Below are 20,187 nucleotides of genomic sequence, written 5' to 3'. Positions count from 1 at the left end.
AAGCAATCCTGAAAAATATTTGGGGGTGCTTAACTTTTTTCCAGGTGTATATAAACATGAAATGCTAGTGAAAAATAAAAATACTCATTTATTGTTTAGGTTTACTTAGAAATATTATTTTTGGGTCTTGTACGTTACTTGAAACCATAAGGAGAGTACGTGATTATTAAAAAAATTAAAGATAGATAAAACTTGCATTTTATGAACAATAAAAATTTTTGGGTATTTTAAAATAATGCACAAAACATAAAAAATAATAAGTTCAAATCTGGAACAAATACAAATATCGTAGTCATTTCTTATAAATACCATTTCCTAATGTAATTTTCCAAGATATTAAAGATCATGATGCAAAAAAAAACTAAATTTATCAAAAGTAACATGCTTTATGTTCCTTAAACTACGTGCATTTATGAAAGTTCTTATGAAGTTTCAAACAATTTCTTCCACTAGTTTTATTGTTGGAACAAAATATAACAAGACTGGAATTAGCTACTCAGACAGTTAGTAGCCAGTGGTCATTGGGTTAAAATAAAAGTTCATGCTCTGTATTTCATGGAGATGGAATACAAGTTTAAGTGAGTGTCCATGTATTTGTGAGAGTCATTAAAACAACAGAATTCATACCCCGTGTTTCACAAAGATGGAATATAAGTTTAAATAGTTCTTACTATTGGTTTTTAGTATGTTGGTAAGTTATCAGCTATGGGTTTGTCTGAGTCATTATTTATTATACTTCATATATACATATAACACTACTGGTGGCTGTCTTTGCATTGAAAAGGTATGTCATGGTTGGTATTCACAAGTTTCGTTCTTCTACCTTTTACAACTGAGATGCAATTTGAATATGGAATTTACTGTTGAATAATCTAAAGTGTGCTCCTGGTTTGGTTTCTTTAGAAATGTGTATGGTTCTGGAGATTTGTTTTGTGAGATCCAATGAGTCTTGTACATAGTTAAGCACAAAGCTCACCACAGGTATCAAAACCCAGTTTCTAGCATTATAAGTCAGCAGACATATTACTGTGCCACTGGGGATGGGCTTCTCAAAAGTTATGATATGCTTTAGTTTAGCTGTAAGAGTTAGACTGTGGCAAACTTTCATTATTCTGTTGTAAAGACAGGAAATGTATGCTTCTTTTTTGAATTAAGAGTAATCCAACTTGAAGTTGAAATATTTATGTGTCAGTGTGTGCATCAGCTTTATGTGCTCATGGTAATGTCATAATCTTTGTGTTCAATCAGGAGATTTATTCCAAAAATATTACACAACACTTATATGATATGGAGAACAATTTTAATTCAAATTTTATGTAATGTCAAAATGACCTTTCAAAATCACTTATGTAAATATAAAACAATTTAAACAATGTAAAGCAACCTTCTGAAAATAAACAGAATTATTACCCATTAAATCTTCTACTGACGTACGGATTCATATAAGTTTGAAATAAGCTGAAACCTAGAACAATTTTGAAAGAACAAAGTTGTCTTCCTAATGAAAATCAACATATCAGTTGAACATGTTATCAACACAATGCTCTCATCAATTGCAAAATCTGGAGAATTACTGATAAAAAAGGATTAAGTAATTCAGCCTCATCCAAAAGGACTAACACATAACACACCAGAAACCTATGAAAAATAATGGCCCAAAAATAAAACTGGGAACCAAGTGCACAGACCAAAAAAAGAAAATTTCTAACCACTAGTTCATCACCTGGCAGTTTATTTTAAATTACATCTTTCACCTGATTGCTACCCACTAGAGCTTAAACAATTATTTATAATAATCTTATTATTCAGTTATTGCAAAGAAATTTGGGTTTAGTTAAGATCCTGAAAAATATAACATGCTGATAAGTTTTTGCTAGGTATGTGTTAATTAATTACTTGATAATCAGGTATCAGTTTACCTATTATAAAATCGATTAATAACAATCAAATGATAACTGTTTTTATCTGTCCAAATTTCTTATAAAAGGAAAGGAAAAAAAAAAGACTCTCAAGTAACCAAAATTTAAAAAGTGTTGATATATCTCTCTCTCTCTATATATATATATATTTATTTATTTTTATATACACACACACACATACATATATATGTTTGTGTGTGTCTATTGATAATCCCAGTTTTTGTGTATTTTTTCCATACTTCAACTTCCTGCAAATTATGGAAGGTTTTAATTTCAAATAAAACATTTAATACTTACAATCTATTCATCTAAAAAAGATAGGAATTTACTTACTTTTCTCCATTAGTACGTTTATCATTCTGAAAATTAAAAAAAATATACTTAAAACAGACTAAAATAAGACTTTAAGAATACTCTTACAAAACACAATGCAGACTAAAAATATCAAGTTAAAAAATAGTCTATGAACACATCTTACAAAACTTCTTTAAATTTAACACTTCATTAGTTAAAAATAAAAACAGCTAAAATTATAAGAAACTGATGTCTTATAAGCTTGAATTAATGTTGACCATAAAGGTTTAAACTTTCTTTTGTTGTTGCTGTACAATTTCTATGGAGCAATTTATGGAAGTTCAACTGCCAAAAATTGTCACAAGATTTAGTGTTCTGACTCTGGCTTTAAACAAGGTAATAATAAAACACTTAATGGTTCCTCTGATGTGTCTGATCACAACCAGTTAATATTATCATTAAACTTTCTAACCTTAAAAGTACTTTTAAATGCATAGGGTATAATAGAGTGCACAAGCATATCCTTCCCCACTTAGAACTGAAACCCACCAGCCAAATGTAAAACAGTGATCTATCCAATAATTTTATTAAAACAATAATTCTTATTCCTCAATATTCTTTACTTACAGCTTGCAGTACACACAAAAGTATTATATTAATAATGGAGAGAAAATCTAGGTCACATTCAGAGCTGTCTGTGGATGTATTGGTAACTGGATGTTTTTGCCTGCAAACTTGCTAATTTAATGTATCCATGTTCAACAGTGAAACATTTTGATCCTCTGAAAAAAGCTTTGTTGCAGATTTTTCATGCAAAGATATGAAAATGATATGCATGGCTGTCCCTCATTTCCATCTGGTAGACTAGGGGGAAGGCAGATAATCATTAGAACCCACTACCAACTCTTGGACTACACTCTTATTTGATCGAATAGTGATTTTGACCATCACCCTCATAGGACACACATGACCCAAAAGAACAGAATATGTTTTATTGTGGCAACAGACCATGTACCATGGTGTGAACTAAATTAAGTAAGTGAAGTGTAATTACCATCAGTTTTTTATTTTAAGTCATTTATAAATTTCAAAATTAAAATCAGTATAGAAAGTAAGCAATTACATATTTGTTGTATAAGTTATCACACAGTTTTATTTGGATGACTTTTTGAAATGAAATATATTGTACAGTTGTAAAATGAGTATCTAATTAAAATTTTACATATCTGTTTGTACATATCATCATTTTATAATTCACTGTGAACTATTATGTAGAAAAAAAAACAAATATACAATAATTTCAAGGAATAACAAATTAAAATTATAATACTTTTTGACAGAAAACAAATATTTTAAAACATTATTGGTACATGCAGATTAAGTAATTTCTTTTAATTAGAATAAATATTTCACAATGTGAGAATTACATGTTTGAAGGATAAGTTATATCTCTTTGGAAAATTTTTGATTTAAATAGTTTAATAATCCACACTTAGACCATTCTTCTATCTTAGAATGTCAAAAATTAAGGCCAGGGCCCAGGGTAACAGAAGGAGAAGTAGGTAAGCATACAGGAAAAGATGCAACCATTCCTGGCTGAAGGATGGGGGACAGGAGACCAAAAGAAGGAAGCTTGTAATTGAGAGGAGTGGCAAAGGTATTGATGAGAGGAGTCCCCATGAGAGAATTTACTCTGGGTCAAAGTGCCTGATGTAATGATGTCATTCAGATACGCTCTCCATACCAAGATAGAAGCATCGATGAAAAAGTGTAAGTTTGGTTTAGGTGGAAGTAGAGGCATACCAATAGTGGTATTGGAGCAGTCCAGCCACTATGAAAGGCTCTTGAGAAGAGGAGGGGGCAGGAAAATCACTGAGTTTAAAGGTTCATTGAGTGGTTCCACTGGTCGTGTAAGAATCATTGGAAGAGGCACATATGAGCACAACCTAGTAATATAAACAGCTCCAGTGAAGCCATGGTCTCCAAAAGTGATAGAATCTCTCATATGGATTGGGTACGAGAGGCTTGCATCTTGATGACAGAAAGCTCCAGTGCCTACAGTAAGATAGGAGAAGGTTGGGCCCAGCTGAAAAGGGAGTTGACAAATAAAGTGAATGATATAGTGGGTGGGGGTTACAAAGAATTTGGAAATCTTAACAAGCCAACCCAAAAAAGCAGCCTCTCGCAGAACAATGGATGTGTGAAGGGAGGGCTCCATTTGCAAGTGAGACAGGAGAAGCCATTCATGTAATGCTGAAATTGCAGACCCAGTCCATGCAGATGGTGAGCGAAAGCCCTGACCACTCTGTTTAAGATGTAGTGGAAAAAACACAATTCCAAAAGAAAGAGCATGGAACTAGAAATTGCGATCCAGATGAATGAATTGAAGGAAACGTCAGACAAACTTGCAATGGGAATATGAAGGAACATGTCTGAGAGGTCGACTTTGGTTATCCATTGTCCTGGTGAAAAGGCCCACCTGAAAAAAAATAAATTTTCCATATGAAAATAAGGGACAACCAGGAATTGATTCAGGGAGGAAAGTTTGATAACCAGTCGCCAGTCTTTTTGAGACTTACAATGATGCCTGTTTATGCCTAAAATCCAACACTGCATCTTCCAGACATTGAAGATAGATAGGGTCTGAAGGAAAGGGAAAGTGAACTGGGTATGATCTGAGAGGGGGAGGTGAGGATAATTGTAGGAAGAGTCCATGAGTGAGAAGAATAGTAATTCATCTGTCTTCACAGAGTTGTTCCCAAAAATGCACATACCTCAACAAATGTGCCTCCACCAAATTTGATTCTGCTAAGCAGTCACCAACTAGCCTAGCAGTCTTGCTCGAGATTCAATTGAATCTGGAATACCCCCAAAAACTGAAGAGTGAAGAAAAGAGGCAAAGCAGTGATCTCGTAAAAAGGAAGACAAACAAGGGAAAGAAGGGTATACCTACCCAACAACAAATGATTTGAATGAGCAGGGAAAGAGACAAAGTAGTATGAGCCATAGTAGAAAGGAGAAGGGAATAGGAATTGCTGATAAAATCATCCGACATGATGTGTAGAAAGGAAAGCTAATGAAACATTGATAGAAGGATTAGGTGAAGTCCAGATAATTTGGAACTGTAGAGTGAAACTGACCCAAAGGGTCTGTCCCGCATAGGCAAGAGAGATTCCAAAGTCTGTGACTCCAGAAAGGGGAAGTCAGAATGACTGTATGCCATAATATTGGAGGAATGAAGTTGGTCTCAAAAAGAAGTATGTGAAAGAGAAGAGGGAAAACAATATTTCTTAGGGTTATGAAGGTGGAAACTGGAAGTGCCATATGAAGAGGAACAAGAGAGAGAACAGAAAATACTTGAGATATAAAGTCTCTATAATGTGAGGGAAATCAGAAAACTTTCTTCAATAGAAAAAGATTCCTAGGGCATAACCAGGAAGAGGAAACAAGTGGTCAAAGCCATCCTCATCTTCATCCCCACCTCGAGAATGTGGGGAAGGAATGCCAGACGAATGGGTGGGTGCTCAAACTCCCAGCTACATAATGGAACCAAGCAATAAATGCTCAGCAAAGAAATACTTCAAGTTCTGATAAAGTAATATAATGAATTATGTAATGTGCATACAGCTCACGTAAATACCTAGCTGAGAAATTATTTTTTCATTCAGGTTTCTTTATTTAGCCTAATAAGTTTCTAATCATGAACCATAATAGTGAACCCAGGAATTTCAAAAAATTAATAGAACATACAGGCAAAAACCCTCTTAAAAAGCAGACTTGTTCTTGAAACAACACTCAAGACCTTCTATCACAATGGCTAAGGCTGCTAAAATACTGATAATAGCAAAAAGTTGATTTTGCAATTGTTAGACAAAATTCATCCATTTGTTCTTCACATTATTATTAGTGTTTCACAAGCATACTGAAAAAATGGCTATGAATATTATATCCAAACCTGGGCAAACTTACTAAAAAAACTCCTGCATAGGTCATTGGACTATTTCTTATGTTGATTCTTCAAAGAGAAGGAGAGATTTTATCAGTTATTTTACTGCTACTAAACAAACACCTGCAAAACTTGTAGGGCTATTTTTAAGTTCATTATTGAAAGCTGGAATTTCCACTGTCTAAAATTTAAATTCTTCTTCACCACCAACATAAGCTTTTTGAAGCCATTCAAGCATTGCAGAAATGTACAACTCATTTAAGCACCATTATACTAGTTGGAAATGGTACATTATATACTAATAAGAAACTCTTTGTTTTATTAGAGTAAACAATGTGTATATTTATAACATTGTTTCCAGCCTTATTATTATTGATTACAGTTTTACAAGCTGCTACAGAAAAAATGGTAGTATTGAGTATGTCATAGAGTAGTTTTAAAATTAATTCATGTGCCTTTGTTTTTTTCCCCTGAAGTATTTCTCCAAGTCCTTCATTATCCATCACTGAAAAACTTCGGTGTTTTACTAATGTGCATTAATTGGAAAATCATTTGTGCAACTTATAGCACATTAATTGGAAACTGCCACATTGAGAATTCATCACTTCTCCAGTGTTTCTTAAGTTCACTGTTGTACTTAGGCTCTTAGTAGTTTCAATGAGTTTTCTAACAGTAAATGATTACCATAGTAGATTTCTCTAAACTTGTGAATGGTAATTTATTCTACTGATTTTTGTACTTTGCTGAAATTTTAAGTGCATATCTTATTTTTATTATTATTTTTGGTTTACAAGCCTACAGCAAAACTGGCTGGATTTTCTATAAATCTCTATTATGACTCCACTAAAGTTAATAAGTACTGTAGATATGGAGTCAAAATAGGGATTTGTAGCTTGAGAAAATAATGTAGACACTATTTCCAGTCTAGTTTGTTTACTTTTTTTTTAGAGTCCCTAGTTGTAGGCTTGAAAATATAATATTTGCATTTTGATTCAACTTGTTTCTGTACTTTTTTGACAATCCCTATTCATCTTCTTAAATTAACAATTTTTAATTATCTTGTTGTTATATTTAGTTACTTTTATAACATAAAATAAAAATTTATGTAAAAAACAAGCAATTTGGTAATTATATATGGGACTTGTACTTTTTTGCAGTCAAATACTTGAAAAAAATTTAACCCTAATTTTTGGTAGGATTATTGTTAATATTTTACTTAATTATTTATTTATTTCAAATAACCAATTAAAAACAAAATAATAATATTCCCAAAGAATAAAATGTTCTATAACTATTATAATTTAATTGGCTTTCTAACTAAGGAATACATGCATTAAAATATTTCCTTTAATTGGTTGAGGAGAACTTGGCAATAGTAACTTTGAATCTGTAGATCTAATAATTCAAAAGCTTTCGACGAATGGCGAAGCCTATAAGGTAACTCAGTAAATTAAAACTGTCTTTTTCTATTGGTTATAAATAACAAGTTAACAAACATCAGTGAGAATTATTTAAATTTTTTTAAAGACAGTAAGTGACAGGATATGGCACATGGATTTGATTTTCTGTTTAACATCTCTACAAGTCAAAATGATTGGAGACTATAAAATTAGATTATGTCTTAATAATATCTATAAGTTTGTAATTTGCATTAAGTCTCAGAAGTTTAAATAGAGGTGGAAAAAATATCTAAATTGGACAATTTGAAGCAAACAAGTGTCACTTGAAAAAGAAAAGTGAAGGTTAAGAATTTATATAAATACTTTAGAACTTAAGATATTAAAACTTTTATAATATTAAAACATGATTTATTAACTATGTTTGATGCTAAGTTCATTGACATACATTGATAATAATTCTAATTTTGAATGTAACTGTAAAAAGGTTGGGGTATGTACTCATTTGCCTACTCATATTCATACGGTTACCATTATAATCAGCTTGATTCTGTAACATTTATTACTATTAAAAGAAATCTGAAAATACTGAAGGTTACCATCTGATAAACGAGAAGAAAATTATGATGTAAACATGATGTGTAGAAAGTGACATTAGTTTGAAATTTGCATGTTATTGAATCAAGTTTGAAGCTACCTTGTAGTTGTTCCAATATAACATAAACATTAGGGATATTTATGCTCAAATACATCTGAAGTCTTGAAAATAAATATTCAATCTTTGAACCTGAAAAGCTTAATTTAAAAAAAATTACAAATAAGTGCCAAAAGTGATTTGCTGTCAATACAACTAAAGAAAGACTTTTTTTTCTCATAGATTCAAGTGGACACAAAGAAACTTACCAAAGAAATTGCTAGCTTTCTACCTACAGTTCGACTGATAGATCTGGTTATCTTCCTCTTAATCTTGCATGGGGTGCTTGCAATACTCAAATCATTGTGAAGCATATGACTATACACCTCTAACCTAACCTCAAAGTCAGAAGAAATCTGATTGCTATAAAAACAAAACAAGATCAAATTTATAATTTTCAATGAAGTGTAAATAACTTTCAAATCCCTAAATTTAATCATATTACACTACTAGGAACATTCATTTAATATAACAAAGTTAACACTAACTTAAAAAAGAAAAACAAACAACAGTGATTAGTGGTATTTGGTAATTAATTAATTAATTCATGCCATTTACACTCCCCCAAACGAGATAAAAAAAAATTCAGGAGTGTGCTATCTTCCTAACCTTTTCAACAACTGCATTATTCTAACATGATATGAACATAGTTTTGGCTTTCTAAGTAATTTTTAAATTACCTTTGGTTTTACATAATGGACCTCTTCTGAAGGTTGTCAGTTGCAAATGTTTTGTTAAAAAAATATTACAAATTATTTTTAAAGAAAATTTGGACATTTATTATTTATTGAATGCCTTGCTAATGTTGACTAAATAGACAATTCAGTTGCCATCATGCTTGTTATTAAAATATGCATTAATTCTATAATGATCTTCTGTAAATCAAATAAATTGAAAAATGACAAAAACATGTTTCACAACAGTCTGTTACTGATAAGGATAATAATGCTTTTATTTACATTTAAAACATATCACAACTATAATTGGAAATATTATGTAACCAGTTAACCAATTTATTTATGTAGGAAGGAAAACTAATCACCATACCGGACAGCCCAAGTCTTTATAAGAAAGGAAGTGTCACAGGATAACATCAACTGGTCTTTACGATAGAGTATAAGAGGCATCTAAGTCGTAAGTATTTTTTTAAGTACAAACAATTCAAGGAAAAATAGACAAAGAGCCCAAATTGGGGGGGGGGGGCATGTAAGAGCCCATTGACAAGAAAGGCCTTGAAGAGGTGCATGAGAACAGATAAAGGGAAGGGATTAGAGACTGGCAAGAGGTGGGAAGTTGTGGACAATGCCACTCAGTAAACAGCAACAGAGACAGACAATCAGTGTTATTTGCTAATCGACTGAAAAAATCTGAATCCTCAAAATATCTTGCAGTTGCCTACCAAACTCACTAAACAATAAACATAACTAGAGTTATCAGATTTAATGACAGTTTTATTTGGTGAACATAATAAAAAGAAAAAAGTTTTGTTTACAAACATTGCAACTAAATAAGACTATGCTATATCTATTAAAAAGTAAAAATACCATATTTAAACAAAGAACCAAACATCAATGAAATACTTTTATTAATCCTTACACAATTTCAAAGTTATGTAACTTCTTTCATACTGTATGTAATATTCTTGTACCAAGCATACAATTTAACACACAAATATTTTCCCAATACACAAATGAAAGAAAATCAAAGGCACATTTATAGAAATTATCAAAAATAATATATTCTCAAGGGGTGATAGGTTAATAGCAAAAACATTCATTCTTCGGGATGGGGAGAAAATTTTTAAATAAATCAATAAGTGGGTTGTTTTGTTTACAAGCAAAAGTCCTTGCAGCTGTGCAATAATGAAAATATGAGCTTTTTTGTCTTTCTTCATGAATTACAATAATGTCAGAAAATGGAAAAATGTTGATTCTAAAATATTTTTTGAGTTAAAATTGTTGAAATATATTTAGAATTAAGATATAAAATTGACTAAAACTTGTGACTGGAAAAATTTTATCACATGACAAAAAACATGATGAGCCAGAAAAAGAAAACCTTCTCTTCTAACTTCAAGCACAATCATTTATAATTACTTAAGTTATTTTTTTAATTCTAAACTTCGTTCATGAAAATATACATGCATAGAAACTGCAATGTTTAATATTTAGAAACAATAAAAAATTCCAACTGTTGGATAATGCTGTTACAGATTTTTTTAAGTTACTAAGTGGTGAGTTAAAAAAGAAAATACTTAAAAATCCATAAATATTAATATACACCACCATTATAAAAAGTCCTACTGCATTTCTTTGGTTTTCTGACACACACTGTGCTGATGATCATTGAATAGTCAAACCAGCAGTCCACAGCAGATGGTACAGTGAATCAAAGAATATAATAGTCCTCTGTATCACAGTTTATGTTTCCAATTTTACCTTTGGTGAAATGAAATCTGTAATATTCCTATTTTCCAGACTTAAATATTAGAAAGAACTTTCACACAAAGTTTTATCAGTTGTAGAGGATAAAACTTTACTTTGTTTACAACATTTCACCAGGTTTACCTGGCATTATCACGTGAGATACAATATACTTCAGTAGTTGTATTTTAAAACACACATATTCTAATCAACTATTTTGTAGTCTTACTGAAATCTCCCTATGGACCAGTAATTTGTAACCACTGTTGTAAATGTTTTTAACATTGGAACTTTCAGTAGATGTGACAGTCCAACAGAAGTGAACCACAAATCCACACAATGTATTTTTGTTTCACATTTAAAAAAGATTGTTCATTTTGTTTTACCCTTGTGTCATTATTCTACTTAATACTGACTCGGTTAAGTAAAAGTTCTAGCATTCCTCCATAATCAATATCTTGAATGAATTTTCACTTATTAAGTGGACCTATCCAGTGTAGTTCTACAGTTAATTCATTTCACCTGAATATACCACAGAGTAGAGAGGTGAGAGAAATTTTGATGTTATGACAATAGCATATCGTTATTGTAGAGCTTGCTATTAGCTGCTTAGCATATTGCCATTTACTTACATTCTTGTGTTAATAAGTTTCAAAAAGCTTCATGTTTGAAGAAATGGAATTTTTCATAACTCAAATGACTTATGAACAAGATAGACAAGAGTTGGTCACCAAGGTAATATGGTTGTCTGAGAAAGCTGTCATGTCTAGGAGTAGTCCTTTACTGGATGAGAAACTTCTGCCAATGATACAAAGGTCATGACTTCTTTCTCATTGCTACCACAGATATGGGAAGGAGAACTACCAGAACCTGGTTCACTCAGAATGGCTGATTGTATTCTCCTCAAAGACCAATCTCAATGTGAAAGAAACACAAACTTTGAATCATTGTGGTGGTTTGGTGTCTGATGAATTTAAGTCCACATGGGGATAGGTCTGTACAGGAACCCCAGACTAATGCCAGCCAGAGTAGATCAATTCCAACTCTGGTTGGAGTCATTCAGAAACAGAAAAAGGCCACCTATATGTACTTGTGGTCATCAACTATTCTAAAAACTGGGCCAAAGCTTATCCATTGAATGATATGTCTGCACAGTCTGTTGCTGATGCACTGGCAGAGCACTGGACAGCTCAATTCAGAGCACCAAAAAGAAGATGACCTACTTGGATCAGAAAGCTAACAACCGATTGTACTCAAAGTTTTGTAAAGTGTTGGATTGGTGAAGTTGTAAACTTCCCCTTATCACCCCCAGTCTGAAAAGTTAGTGGAAATGGTGATACACACTGTCAAGTGCATACTTGCTACGCTTTTTAACCATGACCCAACCAGTTGGGATGAACACTTATCCTACATCATGATGGTGCATCACACAACTGACAAAATATGCTGAAAATGCTAATGTTTGGACTAGATCTTTTTTTTTTTCTTCTAGTAGATGTGATGTATGGGCCTTTACCTAGGATGGATATCCCCAAAAGTCCAGATGAAAATGTGAAGTGGGCAAAACTAGCATTAGTTTGTGTGCACATTTTGTTCTTCAACAGCTAAGAAAGACTGTCATACATCAGTAAAGATCCTAAATTAAAACAGTGATAGAATGGATTTACCAAAGTGGAGATTTGGGTGTGGCTTTGTTAAGTTCCATCAGCATGAAAGCTAATTGACTCTGGCTGAACTGGACCTCATCTTGTGATTCGAAGAATTGATCCTTTGAAGTATGAGATACAGCATTAAAGTAAGTGTGCAAGCACACTGTACATGTTGATTAGTTGCCCGTGTATATGACCTATGAACCTAAGATAAACAAGCTTGACCAACAGTCAGAAGAGGAGGTATGAAAGCACTGTCGTATTCCATCTTGCCCCTCAGGATGAAGAGGGAAGAGATGAGAATACTTATATGACTGTTCAGAATGAGTCAGATGAGTAAGTGCCAGATCTAGAAACAATACACAGCTCTGATGGTCCACAGAACAGCTGCCAACCACCTTGAAACCAATATGGCTAGGATTAAACCTGGATCATGGAGCTAGGATGATCATTAGTTCAGAGTTCACACAGAGAACTTCTTCAAAACAAAGAAAAAGTAATGTGAGAAGTAGAATATTGGTTTCCTTTCATAATGAGGACTCCCAAGATGTCCTTGCACCTGGGACCTGAGACTTCCTACTCTGGCACTGGACAAGAGAATGCAAATAAAACTGTAATATGCATCCCTTCCTTTTACAGGGTCCACCAGAAAACTTTTGGGCCCTGGTGCCACCCCCATATGCCTTACTATCAGCCAAGGTTTTGGTAAAATTTATATCTCTTTCAAAAGTTTACTTTTCCAAATCTAATCCTACTGTTTTTACCTATGCCTCTTTCCCACCCCACCTTCACCCCTATCATCTCTAACCTTATCTTCAATCCCTTTATTATTATTATTAACCAATCTGTCATCTTTTTATTTCTTTGTATTTTTTGTGCAGCAATGACAATTTAAAGCAAGTTTTTTTTTTAAAAAACCAAAACAATGCAAGAAAAAGGAATCATTTAATGGTATGTTAATGTAAAATCTGTCTGAGCTTTCTTTTCAGAAAAAGAGTTGATATCACCAAAATCAATTTGTTTTACAGCTTAGATATCAGTCAGTTGTAAAACGTCCCACTGAAAGAGAGTTTAGGCCTATCAGTTCTTCAGGCCCTGTGATGCATGATACGGTATTTCCTTCAATTATCTTCAAATGTGTGAAAGGCACAGTTTTTTTATATCAGGTCTAAGATGCTACCAAAGTGTGTATGTGAGTCTTTTACATTCTTTTTACTCTTTCTTCTTTTCCTTCCCAGTCAGAGGAACCCTGTCCCTACAGCAAAAGATTTTTTACAGGTCATCAGGTTTTGTTACACCATATGTGTATGAATGTTTAACCGAAATATTACTTTCAATTTTACTAGGCATGGGCATCAAAACGGGTATCCAGTAATTATGTGAAAAAATGCCCTCATTCGACATATATGCACCTTTGATCTTATACAAGATAAGACCCAACCAGTACACTTGCATGGTGTCTTATTCCAAACATATTATAATTAAGACAGAGCAAAAAAAAGAAAAGAAACAATAACAAAGCCCAAGCTTGGTTTAACTTCATCATACATTCAAGTACTTTTATGGAATTCAAACCAGATAACATTGTATAAAGCAATGTATTACATCCTTGTAATACTATACCTTGTTAACACCACATATAGTTTTCAGCTATTTTGGTGATTAATCATCATTATATTACGTGCTCTTATTTTAATAGCCAAACATAACCACGATAATTATATTCAGAAGACTTTGACTATATACTGCAGGTAATGTCAAATGCTTGCACAAAACTATATTTCATTACATTTAACAAACAGCCCTGCCAAATTAACACCCAGCAGTAAAGACGAGTTGATCTCAACTTCTTAAGGTTAACATTTACTAACATTGAAAATGTATTTCCAATAGGTACTTTCCTCCTCTCACCCAAAGCTATCTCGACCTTGATATGCCCTCTAAGCATTGCTAAAATTTTCAACAGTGCATCAGTCTTTTCTATTCCTGTGCTGATCATGTGACTACCCTCCAACAATCATACTGTGCCACCTATACTAGTGCAGGTAGCTCACTCTACCATTGCAGCACATTCCTCACTTTTGAGAATTGGCACATACAAACCAGAAACACCAGAAAATCAGTGGGGAGGAAGTGCATGAAGTGGGTAAGAAAAGGTAAGTACCTATCACAAATACATTTTCAGTGTTAGAAAATGTTAACTTCTGAAACCCTCTTCTCACCCAAAGCTAGAATCCCACATTGCAAAAGTGGAGGAGCCAGTGAAGGCACAAAAGTAATCAAACAAGCGAAGAACAACCACTGTGAAAGAACATGTGTGTCACAATTATAAAAGGAGGCACACCTGTGGGGTATAGCACTACTTTTGAAACAGTAATGAACAAAGACACACAGGCACCATGTCATGTAATACAGATTCCACTGGTGGACAAAAGGTAATACGTAAGAAGTCCACATATGTAACAATGGTGAGCACATAACAAAATCACAGTCAGATTTGAAGAAGGCACCTGGAATCAGATATAAGAATATGTGGCTAGAGCTAAAGGACAGTAAATGTATACAAATAGGCCAAGTGCAGTCTGCCAGAGCAAAAAACATCCAGGGAAAAGACATTGGGATACATCAGATTATGCCATGTGTGATCCATCTGGTCAAAAACAACAGTGGAAGTGCCTTGCATACAATTGTAAAATCAACAAGTGCATTCTGCCCAGGCAAAAAATATCCAAGAGAAGCACTGTGAATTTATATTAAGATAGCCAGGTGTGGTCAGCCTCGGCAAAACATCCAGGGTAAGCACCTTGGTATATGTTAGATTATGTCAAGTGTGGTCCTTCTGGGCAGAAAACATCCAGTGGAAGCACCTTGCATAAGATTGATCTTTTTTTTTTTCCTATCTTGAACGTAATACATTTAGAGATCAACAAGTGCATTCCACCCAGGCAAAAAACATCTGGGGGAAGTGCCTTGTGATATTATTGAACATGTCAAGTGCAGTCCATCCAGGCAGAAAACATCCAGTGGAAGCACCTTGCATAATTTTTTTTTTTTTATGAGCAACAATTGCAGTCAGCTTGGGCAAAAATATTCAGGAAAAGCCCCTTGTATTTTATTGAGTATAGCAAGTGCAGTTCATCTGGGCAGAAAACATCCAGTAGAGGCACCTTTGATTGAGCATGCTATAATATTATATAACATGAATTATAATGACAATAACCCTCTTCTCACAGAGTGGGTACACATGACTATGAAGTTTGTGTTATCATTTTTTATCTTGAGCGTAATACATTTAGAAATCAACAAGTGCAGTCCATCCAGACAGAAAACATCCAGTGGAAGCAACTTGCATAAAAAGATTTTTTATGAGCAACAATTGCAGTTAGCCTGGGCAAAACATCCAGGAGAAGCCCCTTGTATTTTATTGAGTATAGCAAGTGCAGTTCATCTGAGCAGAAAACATCCAGTAGAGGCACCTTTGATTGAGAATGTTATAATATTATATAACATGAATTATAATGACAATAACCCTCTTCCCACAAAGTGGGTACACATGACTATGAAGTTTGTTTTATCAAATCGTGAGAAGAGGTAAGTAACAATCAGAAATACATTTTCAGTATAAGAAAATTATAACTTCTGATATGGTAACTACCTCCCCTCACAGATACAGCCAGGACCCAACATTAAATAGGTAGAGGGACTGGTGTGAGGAAAAGAAAAGAAGCACCCTTTTAAAGTGGAGATCCTCACACTAGAGGACCCTACATGGGAAACCACACTACATCTATACTAGGTGTACTCTATGTCCAGTGCTGAAAGAGGTGTTGCAAACATGTACAGAAAAAGAGGAGTACATCCAAAAGGGAGAGAAGAATGTTTGGATAGGGATTCGAACCACATGATATTGGAATCTCAATCCCTTGGGAGACAGTAATGTGGGTGAGAGTAAAATGATGTGTCCCAAGGTGTTGAGTGGCAAGGAGCCAACAGACCATATACAGCAAGTTAACTGTATCCAAAACCTAGCCACTGGGAATCAACATCCATGTGGGGAAGAATAATGACCATACCAGCAGAACCATAGCAACCCACAACACATTAGCAATGAACATGAGGCTAACTGAGTGAGGGAATAGAGATACCAGTAATACATAAGTGAGGACTTATATTGATTGGTCATGCTCTGAATCCAAAACTCAGCCACTGGAAACCAACATCCATGTGGGGGTAGGATGATGAATCCCAATTAAAGGGGTGAACTGCAATTTTGACTGCGCACTTCTAAGTGACAACATCCCCTCGGATAAACCCATTCAGAGATGGAGCATCAGACTGGTAGACATCTTGTCATATACACCAGCAGAATACCACTGCTCTACTCTCATCTGAATAGATTCATTATTTTTGTATCGTATATCACTATCACATACAGGAGGATAACGCCATGGTTCAAAATCACAGTGGCTTGGAACTGGAAAGTGTTAAGGACTCCCGTGCTCCACTGTAACAAAATGTGAGTCGAAGTAAGTTACCATATGAGAACAAATAATTTATTTTGGCAAGTGCTTGGAATGACAAACAAATGTGAAGAGTTAACGATAAACAAAAAAGTTATTTTTTTTTAGTGGTAAGGTACCATCAAACAGTGAATGGTCATCTACTGAGAGACGACAGTGTCATGTGAAACCTCGCAAGGCTTCCTCATGTTTGGTTTAGCATGCTGAATGGTGAATCTGAGGTTCTGTTGTTGGCTTCCCATCATTATATAGAAACAAAAAAAATGCAACCAGAACCCAGAAGTATTTTTGTTACATTTAACACACTAAAGAAAAAAATTCTTAAAGTAATGATGAATACAATGACATTTTTTGTGAGACTGTAGATGATCCTCTTGACTAAATCCTACTGCAGAAAGTATTACTTTGGTTAAACTAGTACATAACCTCAAACAGATTTAATAAGTTTGGCATTAAAATTCTTAAAAAAAAATGAAGTACACTATAGAAGGGTAAGGTTTTTATTTCACTAAATAGAGTGCTGCCAGGAGGTAAACTTTAAGGTGCACTGCTAACACACGAAATATTATAATGTAAAAAATTTGCTAAATCTGGCCATAATGCATGTGCATATGGGTAGGTATACCAATTACTGTATTTCTGAACATAAAAATAAATTTGAAATATAACAATATATACAACTACTGTTTGGCTTCAATACCACTCTTTTTTTATTCTCTATCCCCACAACAAGAATAACATAACATAAAGACTCATGAAAACACAAAATTCTGCCATTGCAGAACACACCATTTCAACTGGAATCAAAAATAAACTGGGAAAAAATGAGAATCATTGACAAATAAATTTTGGAAGATAAGAAAAATTAAAGAATCCTTTTACAATAACACAATAAAACCCCCACTAAACATAGATTCCAGATTAGAGGTGAGTAACATGTGGCAACCATTGGTTTAATCTACAGAAGTACAAACTTTTAATTACTCATAATGTTGTCATCGCTCAGACAAAGCTTACTTTCTATAGCCTTCAAAATAGAAAGTCAGACCCCCTCTTGCCAAACCCACTTGTCACATCCTCTCTTTCAGAAATTGCCAATAGTTCTCTCTGACATTCAATACTACATTATCTATAACCAACAGAAAGCCAAGGTTTTAATCTATCAAATGACATATTATATTATGTTGTTTCCAGTTCACACTTTATTCCCATGGGAAATACAATGATGAGCTTAGCTGAATTTCTAACAGCTGTTGTTGCATTGTTAGAAAGCAAGAATAATTGTGATGGTTATAAGACAATGGTCTGCTTTTTTGCATGTTGTTATTCTGTGTTCTTTGGTGCTTTATTCAGTTAAAAAAAATTATTTAGTGCAGTAGTACCATTAGTATAAAAAAGTAGGGTTAAGTTTCATAGACAGTCGATAGTAAAAATTAGAGAGACCCAGGTAAGTACTATATTTATTGTTTTTCTTGTGTATTCTTTATTTATTATTATGAAAGTGACTAAAATGTAAAAATTAGAAACTCCGTAGGTTATATTAGGCAAAATAAAGATGAATAATAATAATAAAACTTTTTCACGAGGTACACTTGCGAGCAACTCCTTAGTAGCCTGTGCTTTATGTAATTTGATAGGGTAATGTAAGCTACACATTTGCCAAGTAATTTACTAATTTTATGGTGCAAATATTAGTTATACATGGTTCAAAGCAATGAAAAAATAAAATTTAAGTAGAAACAGATGTACACTTCCGAGTTTAAAGCTATTTAGGATAAACAAATGTAGTTTCACCTGACAATATGAAGTCATTCTAGAAAGAAAAAAAGGGAAATTTAGATTTATTTCAATTTTTTGGTGGTTATGAGGTTAGGGTAGAGAAAATAACAGATAAAATATAGTTTTACTGAAAAAACTTACGTTTGATATTCATTTAGGGGGTTTTAGAGATTACACAAATTCTTGAAACTTTTCAGGTGGAGAATAGTATTTTTTAATCTTAAAGCAGTCAACACTTTGACTCCATATATTCATAGAGAAATTTTTACCAAAAATTCTTCACTAACATTTCAAATTTTTTGTCAACAAATAGTTTTTAATGATTACTGAAAGTTTCCAAAATTTTGTGATGGTACACAAAACATATTAGAAGTTATAGTATGGAAACTATAAAGGTCAATTTGAGGGTTACAAACTTGGCCAATTCAACTGAGCCTGTATAAAGTTATACAGCCAGAATTGGCAAGCTTTATTCTTTCACCAAAAATATATTAATTTCAAACACAAAAATATTAAATATTTAAGAACAAATGTTAATTAAGTAGCTTATAGAACAAAGTTGAAATTCTTTGTACAAACTAAATGTTATTTACAGTAAATGTCGTGCTAAAGCATTCCACTAGATACAAAATGTTAGAAATGGCATACTGTTCAATATAATTATTAGAAATTTTCTCAACTAAGAAGAACAGAAGCTGAATCCATGACCTATATACTATTTTAGGCACCTACTCTCAACTAAATTACTGAAATAAACAAGTTTTAGTGTTCACTTATTTTGTTCAAGTTACTTCAAATGGGTTTTATACATCAGGCAGAGTGAACTGCCATTTTTGGTGGGATATACTGATTGTGTTTAAGCTACTTATACAATACAAAAATTACCAAGTCATTCTAAGTTATTATTGCAAATATTTTACAGAATTGAAGATCAAGATTCAATGGGATTCTAGTTCCTGATTATGACACATATTTTGAACAACTAACAAATCATGTTGAAGTACTGCAAGTCCAGTCTTGAATTTTTATTTTTCTAAAGTAAGTTTTAATTGGACAGTTCAACAAAGTATTTCTGTGTGTTGAAAACATAAATAACAAATACATGTACTTCTTGCATTTCAAAAGGAATCTGATATAACCTTTTCACTGCAGGCAGGCTAAATAGAGCATGTCATGATGTTTTAGAGAGTTATTTTCAAAATCTTATTAAATAATGTTACGTATCTGCTTGTTTGATAACTTCCGGTATAAAGTCTTTCCGAGGAACTTCAGCGATACAAGTCCTTTCTTAATTAAAACTAGTTTATTCTTTCTCGATACAACTTTGTAAAACACTTAACAACTTTTATAACACACACTATAAATCACACACTTTACTTCGCTTGACTCAGTTATCTCTATCTTCAATCTATCTGCATCTCTATCTCTTCTTTTATTTGTCAGGCTTATATACTAAAAAAAGAGGGCATCCTGAACAAACTAGGAGATTCACGTTCATTCGAGAAACTGCTCGCACACACCCCCAGTGTCATGTGACTTCTGCTGTCGTAACACTGCCCCTTCCTT

At 33.2% G+C, this 20,187-nt stretch overlaps 2 protein-coding genes across 7 annotated transcripts in view; one reads left to right on the top strand and one right to left on the bottom strand.

The window, feature by feature from the left end:
• The window catches only part of LOC106465650 (rhotekin-2-like), a 159,864-nt gene that overhangs the window by 81,300 nt on the left and 58,377 nt on the right, over positions 1-20,187 (bottom strand). For all 3 annotated transcript variants that reach the window (XR_002612031.1, XM_022393589.1, XM_022393590.1), the window contains exons 5-6: positions 8,460-8,613; positions 2,253-2,278 (exon numbers count right to left, since the gene is read on the bottom strand). Coding sequence is in view for 2 of the 3 variants with exons in the window: in XM_022393589.1 (XP_022249297.1) it covers positions 2,253-2,278; positions 8,460-8,613 (180 nt within the window). In the remaining variant the exon portion in view is untranslated. The remainder of the gene's footprint in view (positions 1-2,252; positions 2,279-8,459; positions 8,614-20,187) is intronic.
• Positions 1-20,187, top strand: part of LOC111087326 — a 106,699-nt gene that overhangs the window by 82,463 nt on the left and 4,049 nt on the right. The window contains exons 3-5 of one of the 4 annotated variants that reach the window (XR_002612032.1): positions 3,017-3,248; positions 9,276-9,384; positions 19,544-19,659. The gene's annotated coding sequence lies outside the window, so the exon portion shown is untranslated. Of the gene's footprint in view, positions 1-3,016; positions 3,249-8,433; positions 8,505-9,275; positions 9,385-19,543; positions 19,660-20,187 lie in introns of those variants that run through there. The other 3 variants (XR_002612033.1, XR_002612034.1, XR_002612035.1) reach the window with 3 other exon arrangements.

This window comes from Limulus polyphemus, unplaced genomic scaffold (genome assembly GCF_000517525.1).
Source record: "Limulus polyphemus unplaced genomic scaffold, Limulus_polyphemus-2.1.2 Scaffold2013, whole genome shotgun sequence".
Classification (NCBI taxonomy): domain Eukaryota; kingdom Metazoa; phylum Arthropoda; class Merostomata; order Xiphosura; family Limulidae; genus Limulus; species Limulus polyphemus.
Note: the sequence above shows the minus strand (reverse complement) of the source record. Positions and strands in the feature narration are given on the sequence as shown.